General features: G+C 42.2%; 1 protein-coding gene across 1 annotated transcript in view; it reads left to right on the plus strand.

Annotated features, from left to right (window-relative positions):
- Nucleotides 1–23,919, plus strand: part of LOC139341289 (multidrug resistance-associated protein 1-like) — a 55,528-nt gene extending 31,609 nt beyond the window's left edge. The window contains exons 15-31 of the mRNA XM_070977721.1: nucleotides 160–247; nucleotides 561–757; nucleotides 986–1,162; nucleotides 1,461–1,628; nucleotides 2,862–3,051; nucleotides 3,792–3,864; nucleotides 10,834–10,924; nucleotides 11,637–11,844; nucleotides 12,369–12,679; nucleotides 12,769–12,968; nucleotides 13,290–13,416; nucleotides 13,974–14,075; nucleotides 16,733–16,879; nucleotides 17,156–17,314; nucleotides 20,201–20,367; nucleotides 20,700–20,894; nucleotides 23,811–23,919. Of these exons, the coding sequence (XP_070833822.1) occupies nucleotides 160–247; nucleotides 561–757; nucleotides 986–1,162; nucleotides 1,461–1,628; nucleotides 2,862–3,051; nucleotides 3,792–3,864; nucleotides 10,834–10,924; nucleotides 11,637–11,844; nucleotides 12,369–12,679; nucleotides 12,769–12,968; nucleotides 13,290–13,416; nucleotides 13,974–14,075; nucleotides 16,733–16,879; nucleotides 17,156–17,314; nucleotides 20,201–20,367; nucleotides 20,700–20,894; nucleotides 23,811–23,919 (2,709 nt within the window). The remainder of the gene's footprint in view (nucleotides 1–159; nucleotides 248–560; nucleotides 758–985; nucleotides 1,163–1,460; nucleotides 1,629–2,861; nucleotides 3,052–3,791; nucleotides 3,865–10,833; nucleotides 10,925–11,636; nucleotides 11,845–12,368; nucleotides 12,680–12,768; nucleotides 12,969–13,289; nucleotides 13,417–13,973; nucleotides 14,076–16,732; nucleotides 16,880–17,155; nucleotides 17,315–20,200; nucleotides 20,368–20,699; nucleotides 20,895–23,810) is intronic.
- Nucleotides 23,920–24,412: the final 493 nt, after the last annotated feature.

A 24,412-nucleotide genomic window follows, 5' to 3' on the forward strand; every position in this document is an offset into this window, starting at 1 on the left:
GTAAATTATTGACCCGAAAGCAGTGAGTGCGGGATGATAAATATGTTTCAGATAAGACAAAACATTATGGATTCCACGTCAGGGAAATAACTTATGACAGCAAACATGTTAAAATTTCTCTTTAATGGTTCTATGATGGATATGTTTTTTTATGTTCAGGCCATCATCTCACTCAGACGTCTGGGAAAATTCCTGTGCCAAGACGAACTGAAATCTGACAATGTGGAGAGACTTCCTAATAGCACAGGTATGACATCTCGCACATATCTGTCTAACACATGAAGACAGAAATCAGTTTAACCTTGTGTGCAGTACTGAAGCTGTTAGCCTAGCTTAGCATTAAGACCGGAAACAAGGGCTGCACACACACCTGTGGGATTATATCAATAATCCCCAGTTGTTGGGCTAGCAGTGGCCAATTTTAATGTATCACCCAACCGTCATGTGGAACCATGTGATAATCACATGGAACCATTCAGTGGACCGTGTAGAACTGTGTAGATCCATGCGGAATTATGTGTGGCCAAAAACCATGTGTTGTAACCACCTTCTTTCTTTAGATGGTGACAGTGTGGTGATTAAGAGTGGCTCCTTCTCCTGGACGAATGATGGGCCACCGTGTCTGCAGAGGATCAACTTGAAAGTGAAGATGGGATCCCTGGTGGCCGTAGTCGGAGATGTTGGCTCAGGAAAGTCGTCTCTGCTATCTGCCATGTTGGGAGAGATGGAGAAGAGGAGTGGCTTCGTATCTATCAAGGTGACAACAAACAATGTGTATTATTGCTCTTTGAAATATTGATTTTGTAAATGTAAAGGTTTAGTTTTCATAAAACTTCCCAAATCTACATAACTTTTTCTTGTGGGATGGAGCCAGAAAGAGAAGTAAAGGAATTGATTGCTTTTTTTAATAAAGATTTATTTGCTGAAAGTAAGTACCTTCTCATCCTCAGTAATTATAATTGTTATCTTTAATGCCACGGTACAGGGTTCAGTGTCCTACATCCCTCAGCAAGCCTGGATCCAGAATGCCTCTCTAAAGGACAACATTTTGTTTGGTGGAGAGAGGAAGGAGAGCTGGTACCATCGTGTGATTGAGGCCTGTGCTCTTCTGCCAGACCTTGACATTCTGCCTGCTGGAGACAGCACCGAGATTGGGGAGAAGGTACTAACACTGGCAATCCCTCAGGGGTTTGGGTCTGTTCACAAGAACCTAGCCCCCTATCTGTCAGGTTTGTCGACACGTGGGCTGATGGTTAACTAAATATGGATGCACTGACTTTTTCTGTTGACTGTCTTTTCTTGACTACTGTTGACTGTTTGTTGCTCTGTTTACTGTGGACTGTTTGTTGTTACTCTTTATTATTTGCAATTGTTGACTGCTGCTCTGAATGCTTATTGTTGCCTGTATGACTTTATATTGTTCATTTTTTGTTTAATGATGATGTATTTATGGATTGCAGGGTATGAACCTGTCCGGAGGTCAGAAGCAGAGGGTGAGCCTAGCTCGGGCCATCTACAGGAAGTCAGATATTTACCTGCTGGATGACCCTCTGTCAGCTGTTGATGCTCATGTGGGACAACACATCTTTGATCGAGTCATTGGACCCAGAGGACTCCTTAAAGGCAAGGTGAGATTCTTAAGATCCTGCCCCTCAAGTCTCTTCCTTAATAGTCCAGACGTAAGGTAACTATTGGTTGAGGTAGACATGGCCACTCTTGGCTAGTTGACCTACAGTGGCATGCAACAATTTGGGCACTCCTGATCAAAATTTCTCTTACTGTGAACAGTTAAGTGAAGAGAAACTAGACTGATCTCAAAAAGTTAGAAAGTTAAAGATGAAACATTTTCTTCAATGTTTTAAGCAAGATTAATGCATTAATTTTCTCTTGTATTACATTAGAGGGAAAAAATTAAAATGAGCACCATACAAAATTTTGGGCAACCCAAGAGATTTCAGTTCTCAAATGACTTTTACCAAAGTTTCTACCTACATTAGTTTGATAATGCTTTGTCTTGTTCACAATCATTGTCAGGAAAGACCAGACAATGTAAATTTCAAAGCTTTATGAATACTGTACATTTTATACTCTGGAGTGGTGGTGCACTGTTCTATTGTGCAGCAAGACTAACACAAACACGACCTTCACAGAAGAGTCATGAGAGGAAAATTTTCCTGCATCCTCACTACAAAATGCATCATCAAACATTTGCAGAGGAACATCTAAACAAGTCTTCTGGACTGATGAGGTTTGAACAGAACTTTTGGGCTGCAATGAGGAACATGCTTGGAGACAAAGTGTTGCGGAATTTCATGAAAGAACACCTCTCCAATTGCTAAGCCTGGGGGTGGATTAATCATGTTTTATGCTTGTGTTGCAGCCAGTGGCATGGGGGACATTTTATTGGTAGAGGGAAGAATGGATTTAGTTAAATACCAGTAAAGTCTGCAATCAAGCATCACACTGTCTGTAAAAAGCTGAAGATGAAAAGAGGATGGCTTCTACAACGGGGTAATGATCCTAAACATACCAGCAAAATCCACAATGGACTGACTGAAGAGGACCAAGCTGATGATTTTGGCTCTTGTCGTGTCTCTCATAGTCCTCCTACCGAAACATCATTAAAATTCTGTGGATAAACCTCAAAAGAGCAGTGCTTGCAAGCTGGCCAAGGAATCTCAGAGAACTAGACGCCAACTGCAAGGAACAATGGGCAAAAATCCTTCAAACAAGGACCCAAAGACTCGAAACTGGCTACAAAGAGTCTTTACAATGTGTAATATTTGCCAAAGTATAAGAACTGATCATGTAGGGTGCCCAAACTTTTGCTTCGGGTGTGCTGATGTGATTTTTTTTTTTAGACCAGGATGCTGGTGACTCATGGCTTCAGCTTCCTGTCAAAAGCAGACCTGGTCCTTGTGATGGAGGAGGGTCAGATCTCTGAGATGGGCTCTTACAAAGAGCTGATGGACAGGAGGGGAGCCTTTGCCAAATGTATGCACACCTTCAGTGTAAACCAATGCAGAGAGACCTCTATCCCCAGAGACAAGAGTAAGGACATGTTTTTTCCATTTTTTTTTTTCATAAGAAGTAAGTGCTTCGCAAGCTGCTTATGTGCCCTGTGCTTTGCTTATATACACAGATCTGTGAGTTTACTCAAAAGTAAAATCGCAGTTGGCTAAGGAAAGGTTGGTCTAAAATTGTAGGCTTTGACAAAAAGGCAGTGTTGTGAGCCACATGTTCTTTGACCTGCAAAAAGCACTCTACCCTACCCGAACCCTAACCCAAAATACTATTGCCAACATTCTTAGGAAAAAACTACCAATGCTATATGTTGAACTAAACAGAAACAAAACTAAACAATCAGGACAAAAAATAGCAGCAACTTAATTAACCAACTCAGGAGAACAAAACTAGTTTAATGCATGTGTGAGATTTGTAAAACAAAGTAATAGCATGAGTAATTAACAGTTTTCATATCATACTTACAGAATACTGAATATTTGAAATTTTAAGAACATGTTTTTAGATAGAGATGTGGCAGAATTTAGGAAACTGTGGTCTACTTATATTAGACTTAGGTTGGTCATTTTAAGTTATGTTTGATCTTGAGCATAAATTGTTTTTGTGGGTATAGCGTATACTTTATGTATGTGATTGTGTTTGTATGTGAGTATAATTTTGCATATTTGTGTATATAATTGTGTGTAATCATGTGCATTTGTATAATTATGTATATATATATGTGTGTGTGTGTGTGTGTGTGTGTGTGTGTGTGTGTGTGTTTGCAGGCATCAGGAAGTCTGTACCTCGTCCCAGTATGACTGATTTCTCCATTGATCTTTCTCAGGAGCAGCTGATCAGGTACAAACACAAACCTCAGGTGAAACTAAGCATTTTCTGGAGGAAGGACTCAGGCAGCACAAGTGGCCTGGGAGCTGAAGAATGGAAGGCTGAACAGGAGCAGAACAGGAGCCCTCAGGTGGGTGGCCTGGGGTCAGAACTGAAAGTCAGAGCAGGTCAGAATGGAAACCAGGAGGATGAAACCAACTCAGAAATGAACAGAAATGCATCAGAGGATGGGCAGGAGGATGACCAGAAGGCTTGGGTCACTTTGGATGTCTCAGAAACTTAGCTGAAGGGCTAGACTGCTGGTGAAGGCTGCACCTCTCAGAGGGCTGGGTAGGCAGGAAGCTGGTTCTGAAGGCAGATGCCTTCTGGAGGTTGAGCAGGGGGCCACTGTCAAAGGTGGAAGCCCCCTGGAGGACAAGCTGGAGACTGGCAACATAGGCAGAGCTCCTCTAGAGGTCAGGTTGGTGGCAGGCAATGTAGATGGAACCACTCTGGTGTCAAGAACAAGGGAGATGTTGACAACTCAGGAAATGGCAGAGGTGTCAGCCAGGGTTCTGAGTAGTGAGACCTCCCTCCATGGTGCTGGGCAGCACTGAAAATGAAGAACTGGGCAGCTGAGTGGCATTAAGATGGCAGGAGGCATGTTTCCCTCTGGAGGGCTTTGCAGAAGGTGGCTCCAGCACAAGATCAGGCAGGAAACTAGCTGGGTTCATGCTTGTCAACTGCTTACCTGGCTGGAGGTTGGTAGTCTGGAGTTTGTCTGGGTCTGGTGCAAGGTCCAAGAGAAAAGAGATCAGAGAGGTGGAACATTAAAGAACCTGATGACATCTTCGGGAGTCTTCCTTTTTGTAGGGGCTGGAACAGGGCTGGAACAAGGGAGACTCATGGGAATCATTGTAGGTGGAATCTGATAGGAAGCTAGTCCATTCAGGAACAGGAACTGGCTGGAGGCTAGCAGGGTGTTATCTAGCGGGCTGAGGGGCTGGAACTGGCGGAAAGCTAAACAACACTGGAAGCAGAGCAGGCAGGAGTCTAGCAGGCCGCTGGCTTGCTGACAGGATCTGGAGCTGGCAGGGGGCTAGCAGGCTCGTACTGGCTGTCTCAGCTGTTGAAGCTGGCAGGAGGCTAGCAGGTCTGTGGCTAGTTGACTCAGGAGCTGGAGCTTATAGGGGGTAGCCAGTTGGAGAGACTCTGGTTGACTGTTAGCTGTTAGCAGGACGGGTCAGGACAGGAAGGCTGTGGGCTCATCAGCCCAAGACTAATTCAGGTTCAGATTTAGATTTTAGATTTAGATTTATTTGTCTGCAAAGAAAATTTTCCCCACCTTCCATACAACCTCAGAGTACAAAAATACATCAAACTGGACAGAATACATCAAATTTGACAAATATATACATGAATCCCACACCATACATTCACTCTCAGCACATGTTCAAACATTACATACACAAACTCAGGCACAATTGCATTACAGTCTGGATGTTCTATTCAGCACTGTTAAGGCATAGGGGACAACACTCCTGCTGAACTTCACTTTATTCCATGCCAGTGACCTGTGACAACAACCAGATGGGAGGAGTACAAAGTGTGGGTTGAGGGGGTGACTGGGGTCAAGTGCTGTGGTGTGACCTTGACTAACACAGGCTGGGACTGGGAGCTTGCTGGATGCTAGTAGGCAGGAGGGAAGGCTGGCTGCTAGCAGGCTGGATGCTAGTTACTGCTAGATGCAGTTGGGTCAGTGGGGAGGGGTGGAAGGATGGAAGAGGATGCTGATGATTTTTAGATGTCAGAGTAGTGAAGGGTGTGAATGTTGGCTTATCAAATCTGCAGCTAAATATATTCATGTTTTTGGAGAGCTGATGGTTTTCTACAGTGAAGGAGAATGATTTCCTGTAGCTAGTGATGTCCTTCAGGCCTCTTCACAGTGTCACATTTATTAGAAATCAGAAAAAGCTTTATTGCCAAGTACGATTTTACACATACCAGGAATTTGTTTTGGTGAAGTTGGTGCATGAAAAATCTTCTAGAAATAAACTATTAAAAATGGAAAATATAACAATATAAAAATATATACAATCTGTTTTTTTTTTTTTTCATCATAAAAAGAGCAGTACAGCTGGCAGTGATACAGTAAAATAACAAGGAAATCCATCAGAGCATTAATGTAACACATATAGTTATGGCAATGTCAATGTGACAAGTAGAGGCAGAGGTGGAGTGTGAAGAGTGTGGAGGGCTTTAATAATAAGGCTGACAGCAGACAGGAAAAAACTGTTCTTGTGGCATGAGGTTTTGGTCCTGATGGACTGCAGCCTCCTGCCAAAGGGGAGTGTCTCAAACAGTTTGTGTCTGGGGTGGGAGGGGTCAGCCACAATCTTCCCTGCAAGCCTCAGGGTCCTGGAGGTGTACAGGTCCTGAAGAGACGGGAGATTGCAGCCAATCACCTTCTCTGCAGACCGAATGACACGCTGCAGTCTGCTCTTGTCCTTGGTGGTGGCAGCAGTGTACCAGATGGTGATGGAGGAGGTGAGGATGGACTCAATGATGACCTTGTAGAAGTGCACCATCATTGTCTTTTGCAGATTGAATTTCTTCAGCTGCCATTGGAAGTACATCCTCTGCTGTGCTTTCTTGATGAGCGAGCTGATATTCGGCTCCCACTTGAAGTCCTGGGAGATGATAGTTCCCAGGAAGCAGAAAGACTCCACAGCGTCAATAGTGGAGACACAGAGGGTAATGGGGTAGGTGAGGCTGAGATCTTCCTGTAGTTCACAACCATCTCCACTGTCTTTAGAGCATTAAGCCCTAGGTTGTTCTGGTTGCACCAGGTCACCAGATGGTCAACTTCTCACCTGTCAGCGGACTCGTCACCATCAGGATGAGTCTGATGAGGGTGGTGTCAACCGCAAACTTCAGGAACTTGACGGACTGGTGACTGGAGGTGGAGCTCTTCATATACAGGGAAAAGACCAGAGGAGAAAGAATGCAGCCCTGGGGGATCCGGTGTTGATGGTCTTTGCGTCTGAGACGCGTTTCCCCAGCTTCATGCACTGTTTCCTGTCAGACAGGAAGTCTGTAATCCACCTGCAGGTGGAGTCAGGCACGCTCAGCTGGGAGAGCTTCTCCTGAAGCAGAGTTGGGATGATGGTGTTAAAAGCAGAGCTGAAATCCACAAACAGGATCCTGGCATAGGCTCCTGCAGAGTCCTGCTGGAGGATGAAGTGGAGGATGAACAGCAGGGGTCCAGGAGAGGGTCGGTGATGTCCTTGAGGTGCGAGAGCACAAGGTGCTCAAAGGACTTCATGACCGCAGAGGTCAAGGCGACGGGTCTAAAGTCGTTAAGTCCTGTGGTCCTTGGCTTCTTGGGAACAGGGATGATGGCTGAAGACTTGAAGCAGGCTGGCACGTGACATGTCTCCAGTGAGGTGTTGAAAATGTCTGTGAACACTGGAGACAGCTGATCAGTGCAGTGCCTCAAGGCGGATGGGGAGACAGACTCTTTGAGTCTGTCCTTGTCCCCACTCCTGAAGGCCACTTCCTTTGCCAACCTTAGCTGTCTGAGTTTGGCTGTGATCCAGGGTTTGTCATTGTTGTAACTCACCCTGCACTGCATGAAAAACCACATTTTCGACCCGTAAATCCCCACGAAGTTCGTTGATTTTCGGCGATTTAGGGCAAGTTTACGGGGAACTTCGCCGGCTCCGAAAATCGTCGGAAACGAACCATCTGTCGGCGGGGGGCGTGGTTAATCGCGCCTTGGCGGAGGTGCGAATAGCTCTAATTAGCACATGAATGCTCCCGACGTTGATCTACTCAGGCTGGCCTGCTGACTTCACAAACAACCATTGGATGATTCCACAGGCATTTTAAAAGGAAACCATCATGTGATTGGATAGCAACTCCAATCACATGAGTGAGTGATCATGTGATTGGATGACAACTCTGCTGCTATTGGTCATCTGTGCGCCACAAATAATAATAATAATAGTAATAATAAATACATATTAATTTAAATACTATATAATAAATTAATATATTAAAAATAATTATTATATAGGTATATTTATGTATATATAAAATATAAATGATATATATATTTTATTTGATTGATGATTCATTGATTTATTTGGCAATCCACCCTCTACACTACCACACAGTAGAACACAAAGAACACAGTTGACAGAAACATTTTGAAAAAAAGTCTTTAATGAAATCGTGACACACACATTAACAAGGATCAACCAAGTAAAATCAGTGACTACTGGGGAAAAAAAGCAAGGAAATGTGCAGAGGGGTTCACTGATAAGAGTCTCTGGGTTGGGCCGTGCCGCTGGTCCATGGTGCATGAAAAAGAGTCTATGAACAGTTGAACAGTTGAGTCAAGGCCTTTGGAAATGCTTCTTTGCTGCCTCTGGGTCATACTGAGGTGGCGCCTGTCGCTTTGAAGGGGACTTGATGTGAAGCCTCTTGCGGTGTGTCGCCACATACTTTGGGTCGCTCTCCAGCCGATCTTGCAGTGTCTGGCAGAGTTTGGAGAGCTAGGACACTCCTTCTTGCTTCCAGCAGTTGTAAATACAGGTATTAATATAATATTAGTACTGCTAAGAAACATTAACGCATGATAACATATGTGAGCATGTTTGTCAAAAACAATGCAGATAATAAATAAAATTCAGCCCATTTTTACATTGTTGTGAAAATAAAGCAGCATTCATGGGACTCTTACCTGCTTCCTTCTTTGTCTGCTGCGAGCTGAAAGAGCTGCCTGGGCATACCTGAAGCTCCTCCACACCATCTCATAATATGTCTTACAGGCCGCTGGAAGAAAATATATATTGGTTTGAAATAATTAAGGCAGGCTTCAGTAAAAACAACAACAAGAAACAACAGAAAGGGTTTAAAAGACTGCTGTCCACACCATCCATGTCTGGACTCCCAGTTAAAGTCGCCATCAAATATGATGTCACCGTTTCGTTGTGGGGCGAGTTTAGTCTGTAAAACACAAAAAGTACAGGTCATGCAATGTTTACGTTTACTTGTATTCTACAGAATATTTCCTGTGTATTTTATTAACTTACCCCTGCTCAGGTTCATATCGCCTGTCGTGTCCGTCACTATTGTGCAGACGTCGCACCTTTTCCTTTAAAATACAAAATACATTGTAATGTTAAATGTAACGTGAACAATTACCAAACATTCGGAACGTAGTGCAGTAAGAATAATTAAGGTTTGGCGCCCTAAAAACTGCACAATGTGGTACTAAATGCTAATGTTACGTACGTAACTTACGCACCCGTCCCTTCGTCTCCGCAGCTGCAGTTCGGTCGGGGCTGCTCCTCCAGAGCGAGCAGTCTGGCTTTTATCACGGTCATTCTCCTCGCCAACTGCGTCATCAGCTGCGTTAGCAGCCGAGACAGTCCACTGAAGACGCTCAGCAGTTTCTTCTCTAAATTGTTTGGACTTTCTGGATATGGTCGCTCCGCAGCCAGGTCGTCCACTCGTCGCAAAGGAGTGCCTTCTGGGATGAACTGAAGACGACGTCCGGCCATTGTATGAACAGAGTTAAAGTTTAGCAGGACACGAAACGTAACTGTTCTAATCCAAGCTCGATTCGCGTTCACAAACGCGCCGAGGTCGTTTTCTGCCGACATCATTGCATCAGAGGAGGCGTCCAATCATATGCGAGGTCGCGCTCTCGGAATTTCTCGCGAGACCATTTTTGTTGTGTAAATGAAAAACATGCTGTGATTTTGTTAGGTACTTTGATTTTCTAAATTGATTTTCTAAAGTGACATCATCGAAAATAAAAAAAGAAAAGTTACTTTGGTGTGTTCCCTTTTTATTCCTACTTAAAGAATCATCAGTGGACTTACTCTGCTGGAATTTTGCAAGCTAATCACACAAGCATTGTTCATCTGGTGTTGTGGTGGCAAAATGCGAAAAATTGTGACCAGTGTCCAAGAACTGTAGATGCTTTAATTTTCACAATTTTGATTTAGCAATTTAAGTGGAAAATTAAAGACATTTGAGAGTCAGGACACTTATCCTGTATGTAACCTATAAAATTATTTAAACACACTTTTAAATCCTCATGAAAAAAAAAAAATCTTTGTATTCTGTAGGCACAGCACACACACACACACACACACACACACCACACACACACACACACACACAAACACACACACACACACACACACACACACACACACACACACACACACACACACACACACACACACACACACAAAATCCCAATTTGCATTTGTATAGCTTTGCAGCATTTACATTTGCATTTTAACACCTCATGGTCACAGTGGCTGAGAGAGAACTTCCACGGCAATTTACAGTGACGGAAATTGACGGAAATGTGGCTTTTCATGCAGTGCTGGTGCATGACGGAAGACAGCAGTCCTCACAGAAGCTGATGTAGGACGTCACAGCCTCTGTGTACTAATCCAGACTACTGGTAGTCACATCGCAGTCATTAGAGTCCAAACACGCCTGGAAATCCTCCACAGCCTCGCTGGGCCACTTCTTTGATGTCCTCACTACAGGTTTGCAGAGCTTTAGTTTCTGCCTGTACGCAGGAATCAGGTGGACCTTAGCTGAAAACATTAAGACAAAACTGTTTGTGATTTAGGTGGTGTGCTTTTTGGTTAAAAAACATGAACAACTACAGGTTAAACATTAACACTCTAATAGGTAAACTCATAAAATTTGACACACTCACTGTTGCTGTTCTGCGTGAAGCTCCTCCTCTGATAATATTTTTGATGGATTGTTTTTTAGTATTCACTTGATTTATGTAGTGATGACGATCAGCAAAATGATTTTGATGTCAAATACAATGCTTAGTAAATTTGTATATTACATTGAGGACCTTAAACCTTCCAAAACCATTATTATTACATCATTAGTGTGATCCTGTTCACGTGTTTGTCTATGTTTGTGTTGTGTGTGTTGCTATGATTTGAGTAGTGCAAGTGTTCAGATGATGGAGGCTGACCAAGACTTGGACCCTGAGGATGCTGGGAAACTTACAGAGGCTGACAAAGCTCACACAGGAAGGGTGCGTCCTTCTTTTCACCAATAAGAGTAATGTTTACATAAATAGTATTAATTATTATAAAATTCTTAAAACATAAATATCCTTAAACACAGGAGCACAGCACTACCTACATAGGTTCAAAGAACACAAAAGTAAACATAAAATACATTGCAAAAATCAAAAAATAACTTGATTTCACTAACAGTCAAAGGAATGGAGGGATTTACCAAAATGTAGAAACTGTGTTTTGTTTAGATTCATTCATTTGCTATTCAGCCAAATAGTTCTTGTTCTTAAAGAACCAAAATAAGGAACAAAAGCTAAGGAAATAATCTCCAAATTAACATGAGAAACTGATCTCAGGGACTAAATTCAGGAATTAATTGAGGAATTAAGGAGCTAAACTGACAAACTAAATTCAGGCACAAAATTTCTAAATTGAACGCAGAAGGTAAAGATATTTTTGTTTTTGATTTCCACCTGATGATCAGTGAAGTTTTGGCAAATAAGATGGGATGTTGGAGTACAAAATGATGATGACACTTAGAATGTAGTTTTCACACATAAGGAAAAACAGGTTTTTATTATACATTCAAAGTGATGTAATGAATGGACAAAAATTAGATGCAGAGCACACAATGTCTCCACAGTGACAGTTGTTCATTTTTTTGTTTTCTCTGAGATTTAATCTACAGGACATGTTTGAGATTAACAAAGTTCTTCTTGTTGTTAGGTGGAGCTGCAGATGTATAAAGAGTACTTCAGGACCATAGGCCTGACCTTCATCATGACCATCATCTTCCTCTGTGCCTTTCAGCAGGCCACCTCATTGGCTTACAACTACTGGCTGAGCCTGTGGGCCGATGAGCCATCTGTCAACAGCACGCAGAGTGAACACGAGCTCAAATTGTGTGTGTTTGCAGCTCTCGGCTTTACTCAGGGTGGGTCAATGGTCATTCTACGACAGACAGACGGACAGACAGTTTGACCAGAAAGAGAACTGAAATCTACAAACTACTGCAGGATGGCACATGGTGCATTAGAAGTAACAAAACTGTGGGTTTTCTGTTTTAAACAGAGTTTAAGCTGATATTCATCAGCTTTTTCAGTCAGTTTCACTAAAAGCTGTATAATTTTTGGTTGTAGAGCCTGTGAATTTGGTGGGTTATTACTTTGGAACAAAGACATCCGAGTTCACACAGTCTGAATGATTTTGTGGAGATGTTGACTTTCCTGGCCTCTTGAAGTTCTTTGTTCTTTCAGTCACCTGATGTCAGGTTTAAGCAATTATTACATGGTTTGATTCATTAAATAGTCACATGCAGGAAGCTTTGACCCATGTGACCCATGAGCTCTGTGTTTCATTCTGTTTTATTTCATCCGTCACGTGATAGACTGCCGCATTAAAACCAGCCTGTGATCTCCTGGTGACTTCTTCTCTGTACTTCTGACTTCTGCGTTTCAGGGTTGGCCACATTTGGTACAATGCTCGGCATTGCTCTGGGTGGTATCGTAGCATCGCGTCACCTTCATGCTGATCTTCTCCATAGTGTCCTGCACTCACCCATGTCCTTCTTTGAGGTGACGCCCAGTGGAAACCTCCTGAACCGTTTCTCCAAGGAGATCGACGCCATTGACTGCATGATTCCTGACGGTCTGAAGATGATGCTGGGCTACCTGTTCAAGCTGCTGGAGGTCTGCATCATTTTGTTGTTGGCCACACCCTTCACAGGGCTGGTGCTCCTACCCCTCACCTGTGTCTATATGTTCATACAGGTAAAGGTTTCTCCTGAATGTCATCTGGACATCTCAGAGGTTCAGCTGAAGCCTCATTTTAATTCTAACCTTCTGTGTCTGGTCTCCAGAGTTTCTACGTGGCATCATCATGTCAGCTGCGGCGACTGGAGGCAGTCAGTCGCTCACCAATCTACACACTCTTCAACGAAACAGTGCAAGGTGCTACTGTCATCCGAGCCTTTTGCGAACAGCCACGCTTTGTCCTGCAGGCCAACCGTTGCATCGACAAAAACCAGGAAGCATATTTCCCTCGCTTTGTCGCCACCAGGTTCATTCAAACTACTTCAAACAAATTATTTATTTTAAAGATACTTCTGATTATGGACAGTATTGTAATATTTTGCATACGTATTTTTACATTTGTGCAGATGTTTGTAATTATATGGTATGTTTTTATAGTTTCGTACCTGTTGTATATATATCTCAGGCTCTTAGGTGGTTCCTGAGATAGTCAGAGTTCCTGAATAGTCCCTAGAATTCACCCTCATGTTTGACACTATTGTCACAATATCTTTTTAACATGTTTTACAATTTGACTTTTTACAGATATTTACAGATGTAGTTTTTTAATTACATTTATTTCTTTAAGGTGGCTTGCAGTGAATCTGGAGTTCTTGGGGAATTTGTTGGTTTTAGCTGCAGCCATTCTGTCAGTGCAAGGTCGGGATGAACTCAGCCCGGGAATTGTGGGATTGGCAGTGTCACATTCTCTTCAGGTTAAAATATATTAAGTCTCTGTTAACTTTTTCTTTTTTGTATTCAAAAAAGGTTTTTTTTTTTTTCTTTTAGATTCAATCCAAAATGTTTCTATAGGTCAGTTAGAGAATACTTTGCAAAATAGCTTATATATAGATGTCAGTATGAGTAAAACAGTTTGTCAGAAACCAGTGACCCCTTAATCTGCAACTTTAGTATATATGCTTTTTGCATTGGAAATATCTAAAAATACAGACATGATCCCTCACCAGCAGCACAGCAACAGTTTTGTTTGCTTTAAGTGGAGGACAGATCACAGTTTCTGATGCCACAACTCACAAGACAGAATCTCGTTAACTGCTGTGTCACCTGTGAAACAGCAATACCAGTAAAGTTTCAGATAAATGATGGTGTTATTTGTGTTTGTTGAAATGCAGTAGTGACTCAGAGGTACTGGTGCCATCGCTATAGGCTCTGGCTTCTGTAGTGTTATATAGGAGCTTTTCCTCCTCTTTCATATAAAAGACAAACAGGCAAAGAAAGTGTCATATGAGTCATGGTGTTTGTGGTTTTATAGGTGACAGGAATCCTGAGCTGGATTGTTCGATCCTGGACTGATGTGGAGAACAACATTGTGTCAGTGGAGAGAGTCAAAGAGTACCACAACACGCCCAAAGAGGTCTGCTGCTGTACAATATAATGTTGTTGATATGAAAACTGTATCTGTATCTTTGGCCTGTAATCCAACATTTCGGACATCAGTATCTTTTTTCTCAGATTTTTAAATCTTGAAGAATCAAAGAATTGAAAAATCATTGAGGGCATACCCTCATACCACACAATTATGTCAAAAGTACAGTTCAAACAGGAAAATAAAGAAAAATAAAAAAAACAAACAGAACACATTTAAAAAGTTTCATCCAAGAGCAGAATATCTTGTATTTAGGGTTTTAAATTGACCTACAGAAAGGGTAGTACATAACTGGTATGCAGGTATGCATGTGTGACAATATTCAGAAATGTTTTTGTTTGTTTTATTTGTTAGTCTTTCTGTCCTTCCAATCTTCCATCCATCCGCCTACCAACCCACCATACTATGTCCAGTCAGAGTGGTAATCAGTATTGAAATCGACTTAACTGGCCAAGTATATGTGCACGTACAAGGAATTTGACCAAGACTTGAAAACTGCAACCTCATGCCATTTCTGGATCAGAAAGCTTGAAAGTTAAATAAGACTAGGGCACAATCGTAGATGGTTTTACTTACAACTTTGATTTTTTTTTTGTTTTTATGATAGTTAGGAGGGCTGCACGGTGGCGCAGCAGGTAGTGCGGGTGCCTCACAGCAAGAAGGTTGCCGGTTCGATCCCCGGGTCAGACGGGGCCTTTCTGTGTGAAGTTTGCATGTTCTTCCCGTGCATGCGTGGGTTCTCTCCGGGTACTCCGGCTTCCTCCCACAGACCAAAAACATGCTCATTAGGTTAATTGATGACTCTAAATTGTCCGTAGGTGTGAGTGTGAGTGTGAATGTTTGTCTGTCTTTGCATGTGGCCCTGCAATCGGCTGGCGACCGGCTCAGGGTGTACCCCGCCTCTCGCCCATTGTAGCTGGGATAGGCTCCAGCCCCCCGCAACCCCGAAAGGGATAGGCGGTATAGATAATGGATGGATGGATGATAGTTAGGCTGGTGGTATTTATGAGGGGCACTGGTGATCTGTGCAGGATTGTCAAACACAGGAGCAGAGATTGAGATTGGAGGACAGGATGTGTTCTGACTGCTTTATGTTAATGTGGTAAAAGCTTTGCAGGAATGTAGTGAGAGGTCAGAGGCCAGCCAAGATCCTGCATGATTTGGGGGAGGCAATCATTTCTAAAAAGGTCTGTTCCATTGTAAAAGGTGGCGAAGTTGTCAATATAGGGGTTGTTACTGGTACTGCAGTCATCCTTAAGCCAGATACGCAGCTGCTTTATGCACCACTACTGAGACAGATGAGTGTTGATGTAGCAGCTGTGGGGCAGAGGCATCCAGGTGGCACCTGTTGATATGCACATGATGGACCATGGATGACCCAACAACAAGCATAAGGGGATAGTTGGTATAATTATCCTCAGCAACTTCAGTGGACGTTCCAGGAAGCACACCAATGGACGGGCGATAGGAGGACCTGGGTAGCACTTGACTACCGAGCTGCAGCAGTAGTGGTGTCTCTTCGAATGTCGGGCAGACAGCCGGGGCATGGACAGAGAGGAGGCTGGTCATGGTGCAGCAACTGGGACAACTGTGTTCATACAACACATCGACTGTGGGCTCATGGCCTTCAAACTTGTTCTCCAGATGGAGAGACTCTGGAATGGAGCAGCATAGGGAGTGCTTGCCTCTCAGCTTTCCACCCTTCATCATATTTTAGAGCTCTGAGGTGTGATTTGGTGTACTTGGGCCTCGCTTCAAGGCTCAACCATGCATCTTCTTTCACAGCTGTGAAGCATCAAGAGAGGCCTACTCACCCACAGTAAGAATTAGCCCAGAACAAGGAGGGGTGGTTTCAGTTGGGCAGCACTGAGCTTGAGGCCATTTAGTGTGAAAGTTGTGCAGCCTGGATGGTGGCGATCATAGAGAGGTGCACGAAGAACTCATCCTCATTCCTCAGATCGTTTTGACGGTGCCAGAGGTCTTTGGTAACCTGTGAATAGACAGGGTAACAATCTCGCACACACCCCTGGTCAGACTGATAGCTAACACAGCCACTAAGCTCAGGATAAATCTTTCCGAGCCGGCAGCAGCAGGAGTGGACTGAGAGCAAGGGTGAGATTTGCGATCATTCTATCAATAGGAAGTTGACAACTGACAAAGGCAAGAGAATAATAGAGTGGGGGAGATTCAATCTATCAAGAGTCTCTGTCTTGGACCACTGGCTAGCTATTCTGGCTAAAATCAAGCTGGTGCTGCCTAGCAGCAGCTTGATTGCTAGTGTTACAAATGCAGGAATCTGTGATTGATAACAACCAAGGGAAGACCAGTGCATTGACAATGGAATCCACTCATGAAATTAACTATTAACTAGGATGTATTTCCAGATATAAGATAACAAGCTCTGCAAAGAAGCCTGAACAAACTGCATCAGACCAAAGGCAGACTTATGCAGGGACACAGAGTGTCTTGTAGACGAGAAACTTGTAAAAGCAAGTTAATTTGAACTATAAGTATACAGATGTGTTTTATTATTGCTTATTATTGTTTCTTTTGTATTGTCACTGTGATTTTATTGTCAGTGACCTTTTATTTTGGAACTGTCTATGTGTGTCATGCAGCCCTTCTGACCTGATGTGTCTGCACAGGCAGCGTGGACCCTTGAGGGCAGTTTGCTCCCAGCTGCCTGGCCAACCACAGGAAACATACAGTTTGAAGACTATGGACTTCAGTACCGTAAAGGTTTGGAATGGGCTTTAAATGACATCTCCATCAACATCCAGGACAGAGAAAAGGTTAGCAATGACCATTCAGAAAAACTTTATATTCATCACAAAGCAAGAGGAAATATGCCAGGACAAATTGAAGATGGTAAAACACAAATATTGATAGAAAGAAATATACACACAGTTAAAGCAAAAATTAAAAGTATACATTATAGAATAAAAAAATAACACTTACTGTTGTCAGTAATAGTTTAATGACTTGAGTTATGATTTTGATGTATAATAAATCAACTCATATTATCCAAATATGTATCGATTACTTAATTTTAATACCTAAATTTGCAGGTGGGGATTGTTGGAAGAACAGGAGCAGGGAAGTCAACTCTGGCTTTGGGAATCTTCCGGATTCTGGAGGCAGCAAAGGGACATATTTTCATCGATGGGATTGACATTGCTCAGATTGGTCTGCATGATCTCCGCTCCAGAATCACCATAATTCCTCAGGTTAGTACTACAAAAACTAGGGTACAAATACTGCAGTGCACTTCAAAAACTGTAACATAAACACTACAGCACAAATACTGCCCTGATCGGATCAACATTGCTCAGACTGGCCTTTGTGATCTCCATGAAATATTCATAACCTTTAGGACATGCTGTAGGTACAGGGTCAGCACATAAGGTGGAGGAGTTAGATTCAGTGACAGTCTTGCAGTTAATGTAATACAGGAGAATTTCTCATGGTTCCATCTATTTGACAGTTAGCTGAGCTCGTCTGTGTTCACATCAGCAACAGTGCCGCCTCTGATTGAGGTGATTATTTTGTTAGTGATGAATGATGCAAGTACTTCACAGTTTCACAGTGAGCTGTGGATGGGTGGGGACAGTGCTGAGCAGCTGGTCAATAATGAGCAATAATTTTCTCGAGTTCCCAGCATTGTCTGTAATAATCTTGGAAAGTAATCCTTTCTTGACAGACGTATTGCTTTGCGAGCCCAGTTTTCTTCCATTTTCTTTCAGCTGCTCAACAAATTGTCTTCCTCTCATTAATGCTGCTGTTGTTTAACTATGGGGAGATTCTGACAGTCAACCTTAGTGGAGCAACAGTAAATAAAGCATATGACATGGCATTGTTGAAATGATCAACCATGTCATTTAAAGAGCAGTCATAGCTGTGTGACTCAAATGACCTCATAATATTACAGAACTGTGCTACAGCCTTATTATCTAGCAATGTCTTTCTCAGTCTCTGTGTTGAAATTAGGTTGGCATTGAAAAACAGAGTTATTGGAAGAAATAGGTAATTGTACAATTGAAACATTGTCAGTGTTTAACCGTGTTGTCATTATTTGTTGTCAGTCCAGAGTATTACCATGCTGATGAGTGGCTTCATTTACTGGCTGGCTACGGTCAAAGCTGTCCAATAAATTCTCAGACTCCACAGATTTGGAATCATACTTCTTGTTTATATAAATATGCAGGTCTTCATTCGCAATTAGTTTATCATATCTTGGGATACCAAGTGCCATCAGCTCTGAGAATTCCTGCATAAACATTGATGAATGTCTTGGTGATCAATATAATGTAATCATGAGCACTGATAATTCCATGCTGAGCTCCAGAGCAAGATATTCAAATTATGTAAATTCACCCATGTTGATGATATTACACACAAACTGGGTAGAAAAAAATGGCTGAAATCCTTCCTTCCAAAAATCTTTTTTTTTTCAGAATCTCAGACATCATACAGACGATCAGTGCTCACACTAGTGAGTTTGGGAATTTGGGTGCTGGCCCTCAATTCTCTTGACTCTGACTGGTCAATAAAGGTGTTGATCATCAAAATTGGCCAATGGGTTGCTGAGATATTGACCGATATAAATGAACAGTTAGCTTCACTGCTCCTTCTCATTTACACATGAATGGGCAGAGTGCAGACAGACACTGCAGACCAGGCCCACAGCATTCTTTTACTGTTTTACTTGCGTTTTTCATCATTTTGTGAGAGACAAGAACATTCTCCGTATGCTGGTACTAGATAGCGGCTTGTGTAAATAATTGTTGTAAGTAGTTGTTGTTAATAGTTGTAAATGATTGATTATGCACATAGAGATGCTCCTAGGGTTAGGGGGTATATATATATATGTGTGTGCGTGTGTGCGTGTGTGTGTGTGTGCACACCTTTTTTGTTAGTAATATATCTGCTCCAGTTGGAGTCAAACTTCATTACTGTTGAATGGTCCTATTTGAATGGGAAAATGTATAGAGGTCTGGGTGAATTTTCAAAATGAGTGAAAAACAGTTGTATTTGGATGGAATGAATAACCATAGTGATATATCAGATACATCATCCATCCATCCATCCATTATCTATACCGCATATCCCTTTCGGGGTTGCGGGGGGCTGGAGCCTATCCCAGCTACAATGGGCGAGAGGCGGGGTACACCCTGAACCGGTCGCCAGCCGATTGCAGGGCCACATGAAAGGACAAACAAACATTCACACTCACACTCACACCTACGGACAATTTAGAGTCATCAATTAACCTAATGAGCATGTTTTTGGTCTGTGGGAGGAAGCCGGAGTACCCGGAGAGAACCCACGCATGCACGGGAAGAACATGCAAACTTCACACAGAAAGGCCCCGCCTGACCCGGGGATCGAACCGGCAACCTTCATGCTGTGAGGCACGCGCACTACCTGCTGCGCCACCGTGCAGCCTCAGATACATCAGTCAAATATAATTAATTGTACAGTCTGCTATCTGAGAAAGGTCAAATGGCACATTTGGCCGCCTGGGCATACCTGTGTTATAATACAAAACTGCTCAGGCAAATTTTTTGAGCATGTATTTTTGCCCAGTTATTCATCAGATATTACATTACTAATTTCTAGATGAATTGGACTACTTTCCCATGATTCAATGGTGGTTTTCACTCTAAATAATGTGGGGGTTTTTTTCAGGCAAAGAAGAAAAATTTAATTTTCTACTCTGTTCCAGATGAATTTACTCTGACAGTAACACATATCTTGATTCCAACACTTCTGTAGTAACCTGATACGTTGTAGCTTTCTTTTGAGACCAAGATAATTCATACAGCCCATGCAGTTGTGAAGATATATTGTATGTATTTTGGGTAAGTCATTTCGGATCGGGGTTTAGACAAAATAGCCCTCCTGATGAAGAGAATAAAGAGATCAGATGGTGTCATTCTCAACATAATGTTGAGATAAACATGTAAATTCTTTGTTGATCAGTTTTGCAGTCAAGTGATAATATTCAGTGCTATTATGGCTGTTGTGTCGGTGTCCAGTTTAGTGACAGCATCAACTGTTGTATTGTGTCAGAGTAAAAGGCTTCAAAATGACCCCTGGCCTCCCATTCTTAGGATCCGGTGCTTTTTTCTGGTTCTCTGAGGATGAATCTGGACCCCTTCGATACCTCTTCAGATGAGGATCTGTGGAAAGCTCTTCAACTGGCTCATCTCAGCAGCTTTGTGTCAGCACTGCCACAAAAACTGAACCATCACTGTTGTGAAGGAGGAGAGAACCTCAGGTAGATCAACCTACAACACACCTGGACTAGGTTTAACTGGCCAACACCAGGAAGTGATGTATAACACTGACACAACAGCAAGTGATGCATTGGATTGTTTAGAAGGTGATATGATGAAGTGAGGAGATGGACCAATTGTGTCTTTTTGTTTTGGTTGTTTTTTACAGTCTACATAGTGATCTTGAAAATGCCAATCGTTTGTAGGCTGCATTAATTAATTTTCTGTGTTTAGTTTTATCAATCTATTTATATTGAAGATGTCAGTTTATTTTCCTGTTTTAATTTTCATCTACTGTGAAGATTATTGTACAGTATTGTGTTTATGTCTGCAGTCTTGGTCAGCGGCAGCTGCTGTGTTTGGCCAGAGCTCTCCTGAGGAAGACAAGGATCCTGATTTTGGATGAAGCTACAGCAGCTGTGGACCCAAAAACAGACCAGTTGATCCAGTCCACCATTCGTTCTCAGTTTGCTGACTGTACAGTCCTAACCATAGCTCACCGCCTCAACACCATCATGGACTACACTAGGTACCACATGAACTGCTTTGATATATTGTGGTTAATGCCAGCAGGAACAACATATGTTGTTATCATTTCATTATTTTGCAGTGGCTGTTGATTTATTTATTTTGCACTTGGACAAATTGGTTAATGTCCTACACTTTTATTGCAATTGTAAAGGCTATTTTCATGTTGTGGAACATGTGTACAGAGCTTTGTCTTTTTCAGTTTTTTATGTTCTTTCGTTTTGTCACAAATGTTATGAGCAGGAGAACAAGAATATGATCCAAATTAAATTGGTGAAGGCATGGCTGAAGCAAATCTATAATTTATTCACAAAAATGTGATTGTAGGCTTACAGGACCATGACATGGCAGGCAAGTATAGGGGACAGGACTTCAGGACACAGGTAACAGGTTTGAAAGCGGCAGCATGAAACCACAGAACACCATTATCACAGACGAACTGGCAGAGAATGATTGATTGAGACTGGTAAATGTACTTTGGAGCAGATGAGTAAATAGGGAACATGTGAGTGTCAGGGTCAGACAGAAAAACTGGGGACCCACAGAGCAGACCAGAGACTCACGAGTGGAAAAAGGCGGTTTATTAACAGCCCAAGGTCGGCACAGGGGAGGCAGTCAGGACAGGCAAAGTACAAAAATCGCTAGGCAGAACCGGTAGTCAAAAACACAAGCGAGAGTCCAAAAACCATAAACCGTGAATCAGGCAAAGGTACAGAGATCCAGGGCAAAAAGGCAGACAAAAGACAAGGTCAAAACACGAGGAAGTCATACACAAGGAAAACGCTGGAAAGCTACTGACAAGGGATGCAGACAATCTGACAAAGACACACTGGGGAGAGCAGGTATATACACATACGAGGGGCGGACACAGTGAGACACAGGTGAAGACAATGAACAATCACACACAAAAGGAGTGAAGACACCTGACAAGAACACACAAAACAGGAACTGAAAATACCCTTCAAAATAAAACAGGAAATGACAAAACAGAAGACAAACTAGGGCCTGACAGTGAGTGTGGAGGAGCTGATTGGCTGGGGAAAACTCGACAAGCAGAGCAGGGTCAATGAAACTTGATGCAGGGTAGGTGTTTATCAAAAAACAGGCTGGGCAAGGAGTACAGGAACACAGAAGGGAAGCCATGTAGGTAGACATCAAAACTCTAGAAAACCCCAAAGCAACAGGTAGAATTACAACAGGACCATGGCAGGTTTAAGACAGGATATGCATAAGATTAGGTTAATGATTAAAAAAAATGACGCCATTAAAATTGATTTGCGTTAACGTGTTAACACAATATTTTTGACAGCACTAGTTTAAATTAGTTTGCACTGAGCTCCATCAAAACTATTCCAAACATAAAGTCAGCTCAGATATGGACATTGTTCCATAGTGAATATTTGGGTTGGGGTGATGGACTATATGTTTTTAGATGCCACAGTAAAAATTAAAAAGTCAGAATCATTTTATTGTCCCATATGCAAGCATGCACAGAAAATATATAATGAAATTCTTAAGCACCTAGTTGAACAAGTGAAACAAATTGATAAACAAAATAAAACTTCATCTAATCCTGAAATGGAAAAGAATCAAGGAAATACATAAAATGAGGAAATATATAGAGTTCAAATTAATGGGGGAACAATTAAATCAGTAATGATTTTCAAACTTCAGTGTTCATTTTAGAATAATGAAACAATATAAGCACAGAATAATATATGTAATTGAAGGTGACAGTCAGTGTGACAGTGATGTATTATAAGTTAGAAGTACAGTCCCTAGTTCAGAACCTGAATGGCCTAAGGGAAGAAACTCCTCCCCATCCTCTCTGTTATTGCCTTCTTAGCCACAGCACAGAGAAGAGTCTGTTCTTGGGTTGATTGAATTCTTTTATGATCCTCTCAGTCCTCGTCCTGCACCTCCCACTGTAAATGTCTGCTATAACCGAGAGATGACATGTAATGGTACATCCTGCTGACTGCACTACCCTCTGCAGGGCCGGGCAGTCCCTGCTGGTGTTGTTCCCAAAAAAGATGGTCATGCTAGCTGTCAGGATTCTCTCTTTGGTGCAGGGACAGAACGCCCTTAGCAGCTTGATGGGCAGCCTGAAGTCCCTTAGCTATTTGAGGTCGTAGATACCCTGACAGACTTTCTTCACCAAGCCAAGAGTACCATGATAAATCCTCTATTATCCAGACAGTGACGTATTTTAAGTTGTCAGCAGTGGTGCAGAGTTCATGATGGGACATGTATTGTCAAAAGTTGGGCAACATCTGTCAGAGGGTTGTACTGTGGAAATTAATGGCCACAATGAGGGCTGCATCTCTGTGGTTAGCTGTGGTGAAATGTAGACCATACTGACGATGAGTGAGGTGAACACCCAGGAAAGATTGAACCAGAGACACACCTAGCCACCTCTTGATTTTCCGGAGTCTGCTGTTCATTCAGTGCAGAGAAAGACTCTTTTGGCTGAATGGTATGTTTTGGTCAGGCATGTTTCCATAAGGCAGAGGATTTTATAGTGCCTTACATGCCTTTGACAGTTTATCCTTACCCTGAGGTCATCCAGCTTGTTCCTTGCAAACTGGATGTTGGTCAGTAGGATACTGGTTAAGGATGGATGATGTGCCTGGGTCCTTAGACTGTTCCTGATGATGTTGTTCCCCATTTGGATCACAGTGGTTTGCTGCATATTATGAGGTGATAACTAAAGTGGTGGGTGCAAAGAGTGGTTTAAAAGAGACATATAAATTTTAAAAAGTACTTAAAATAGTACATCATAGACTAACTCATCTTCATTTTGTGTGAGAATCCACAGTCTTGTATTCCTGGCATTCTATAGTGATCATAGGTCTGATCTGGGTAGATAGTGATCTGGCTCATTGTGTGGTTTTTGATTTGTCTTATCTCTCCTCAGGATCATAGTGATGGACCGAGGTTCCGTTGCAGAGATCGACTCCCCTTCTCAGCTCATCTGTCTGCAGGGTCACTTCTATCAGATGTGTATTGAGGCGGGTTTGGCTTGAGTTATGGTGTGAAAGTATTTAGATATTGGACAGATGTCTTTCATCCTCCTCTTCTGTACTTCGGAGTCAAAACGTGAATATGTATATAAAACCCCATTCTTATGTATATGGACTTACTTTACAGGTATAGTCATGTGATTATGTGAAGTCAATGTGTGATCAGTCTTAGCTAATGTAAGATAATTGGAGTTTATTTTTCATTTGTAGTTTTTGTTGGCCTTTTACAGTATTGAGACACATTTCATATGTGTACATCTGTCAAAGCTTGGTTTGAAGGTCACTAGTATTCAGGCCAGGCTCTGTAACCAGATTTCTGATTGAGACTCATACTGGACAAACTGTCAGTGTCATCCCTAACTCTAACTCACTGTTTTGCTAATTCAATATATGTTCCAATTTAGAGCCTGGTCTTTACCATTGTTTTTCATTTTAAAGTGTGGTTTACTGTTGTGTGAGTTCAGTTGGGGATCACAAAAATAATGTTTCAAAAAAC

The sequence above is a fragment of the Chaetodon trifascialis genome, chromosome 13 (genome assembly GCF_039877785.1).
Source record: "Chaetodon trifascialis isolate fChaTrf1 chromosome 13, fChaTrf1.hap1, whole genome shotgun sequence".
Lineage (NCBI taxonomy): Eukaryota > Metazoa > Chordata > Actinopteri > Chaetodontiformes > Chaetodontidae > Chaetodon > Chaetodon trifascialis.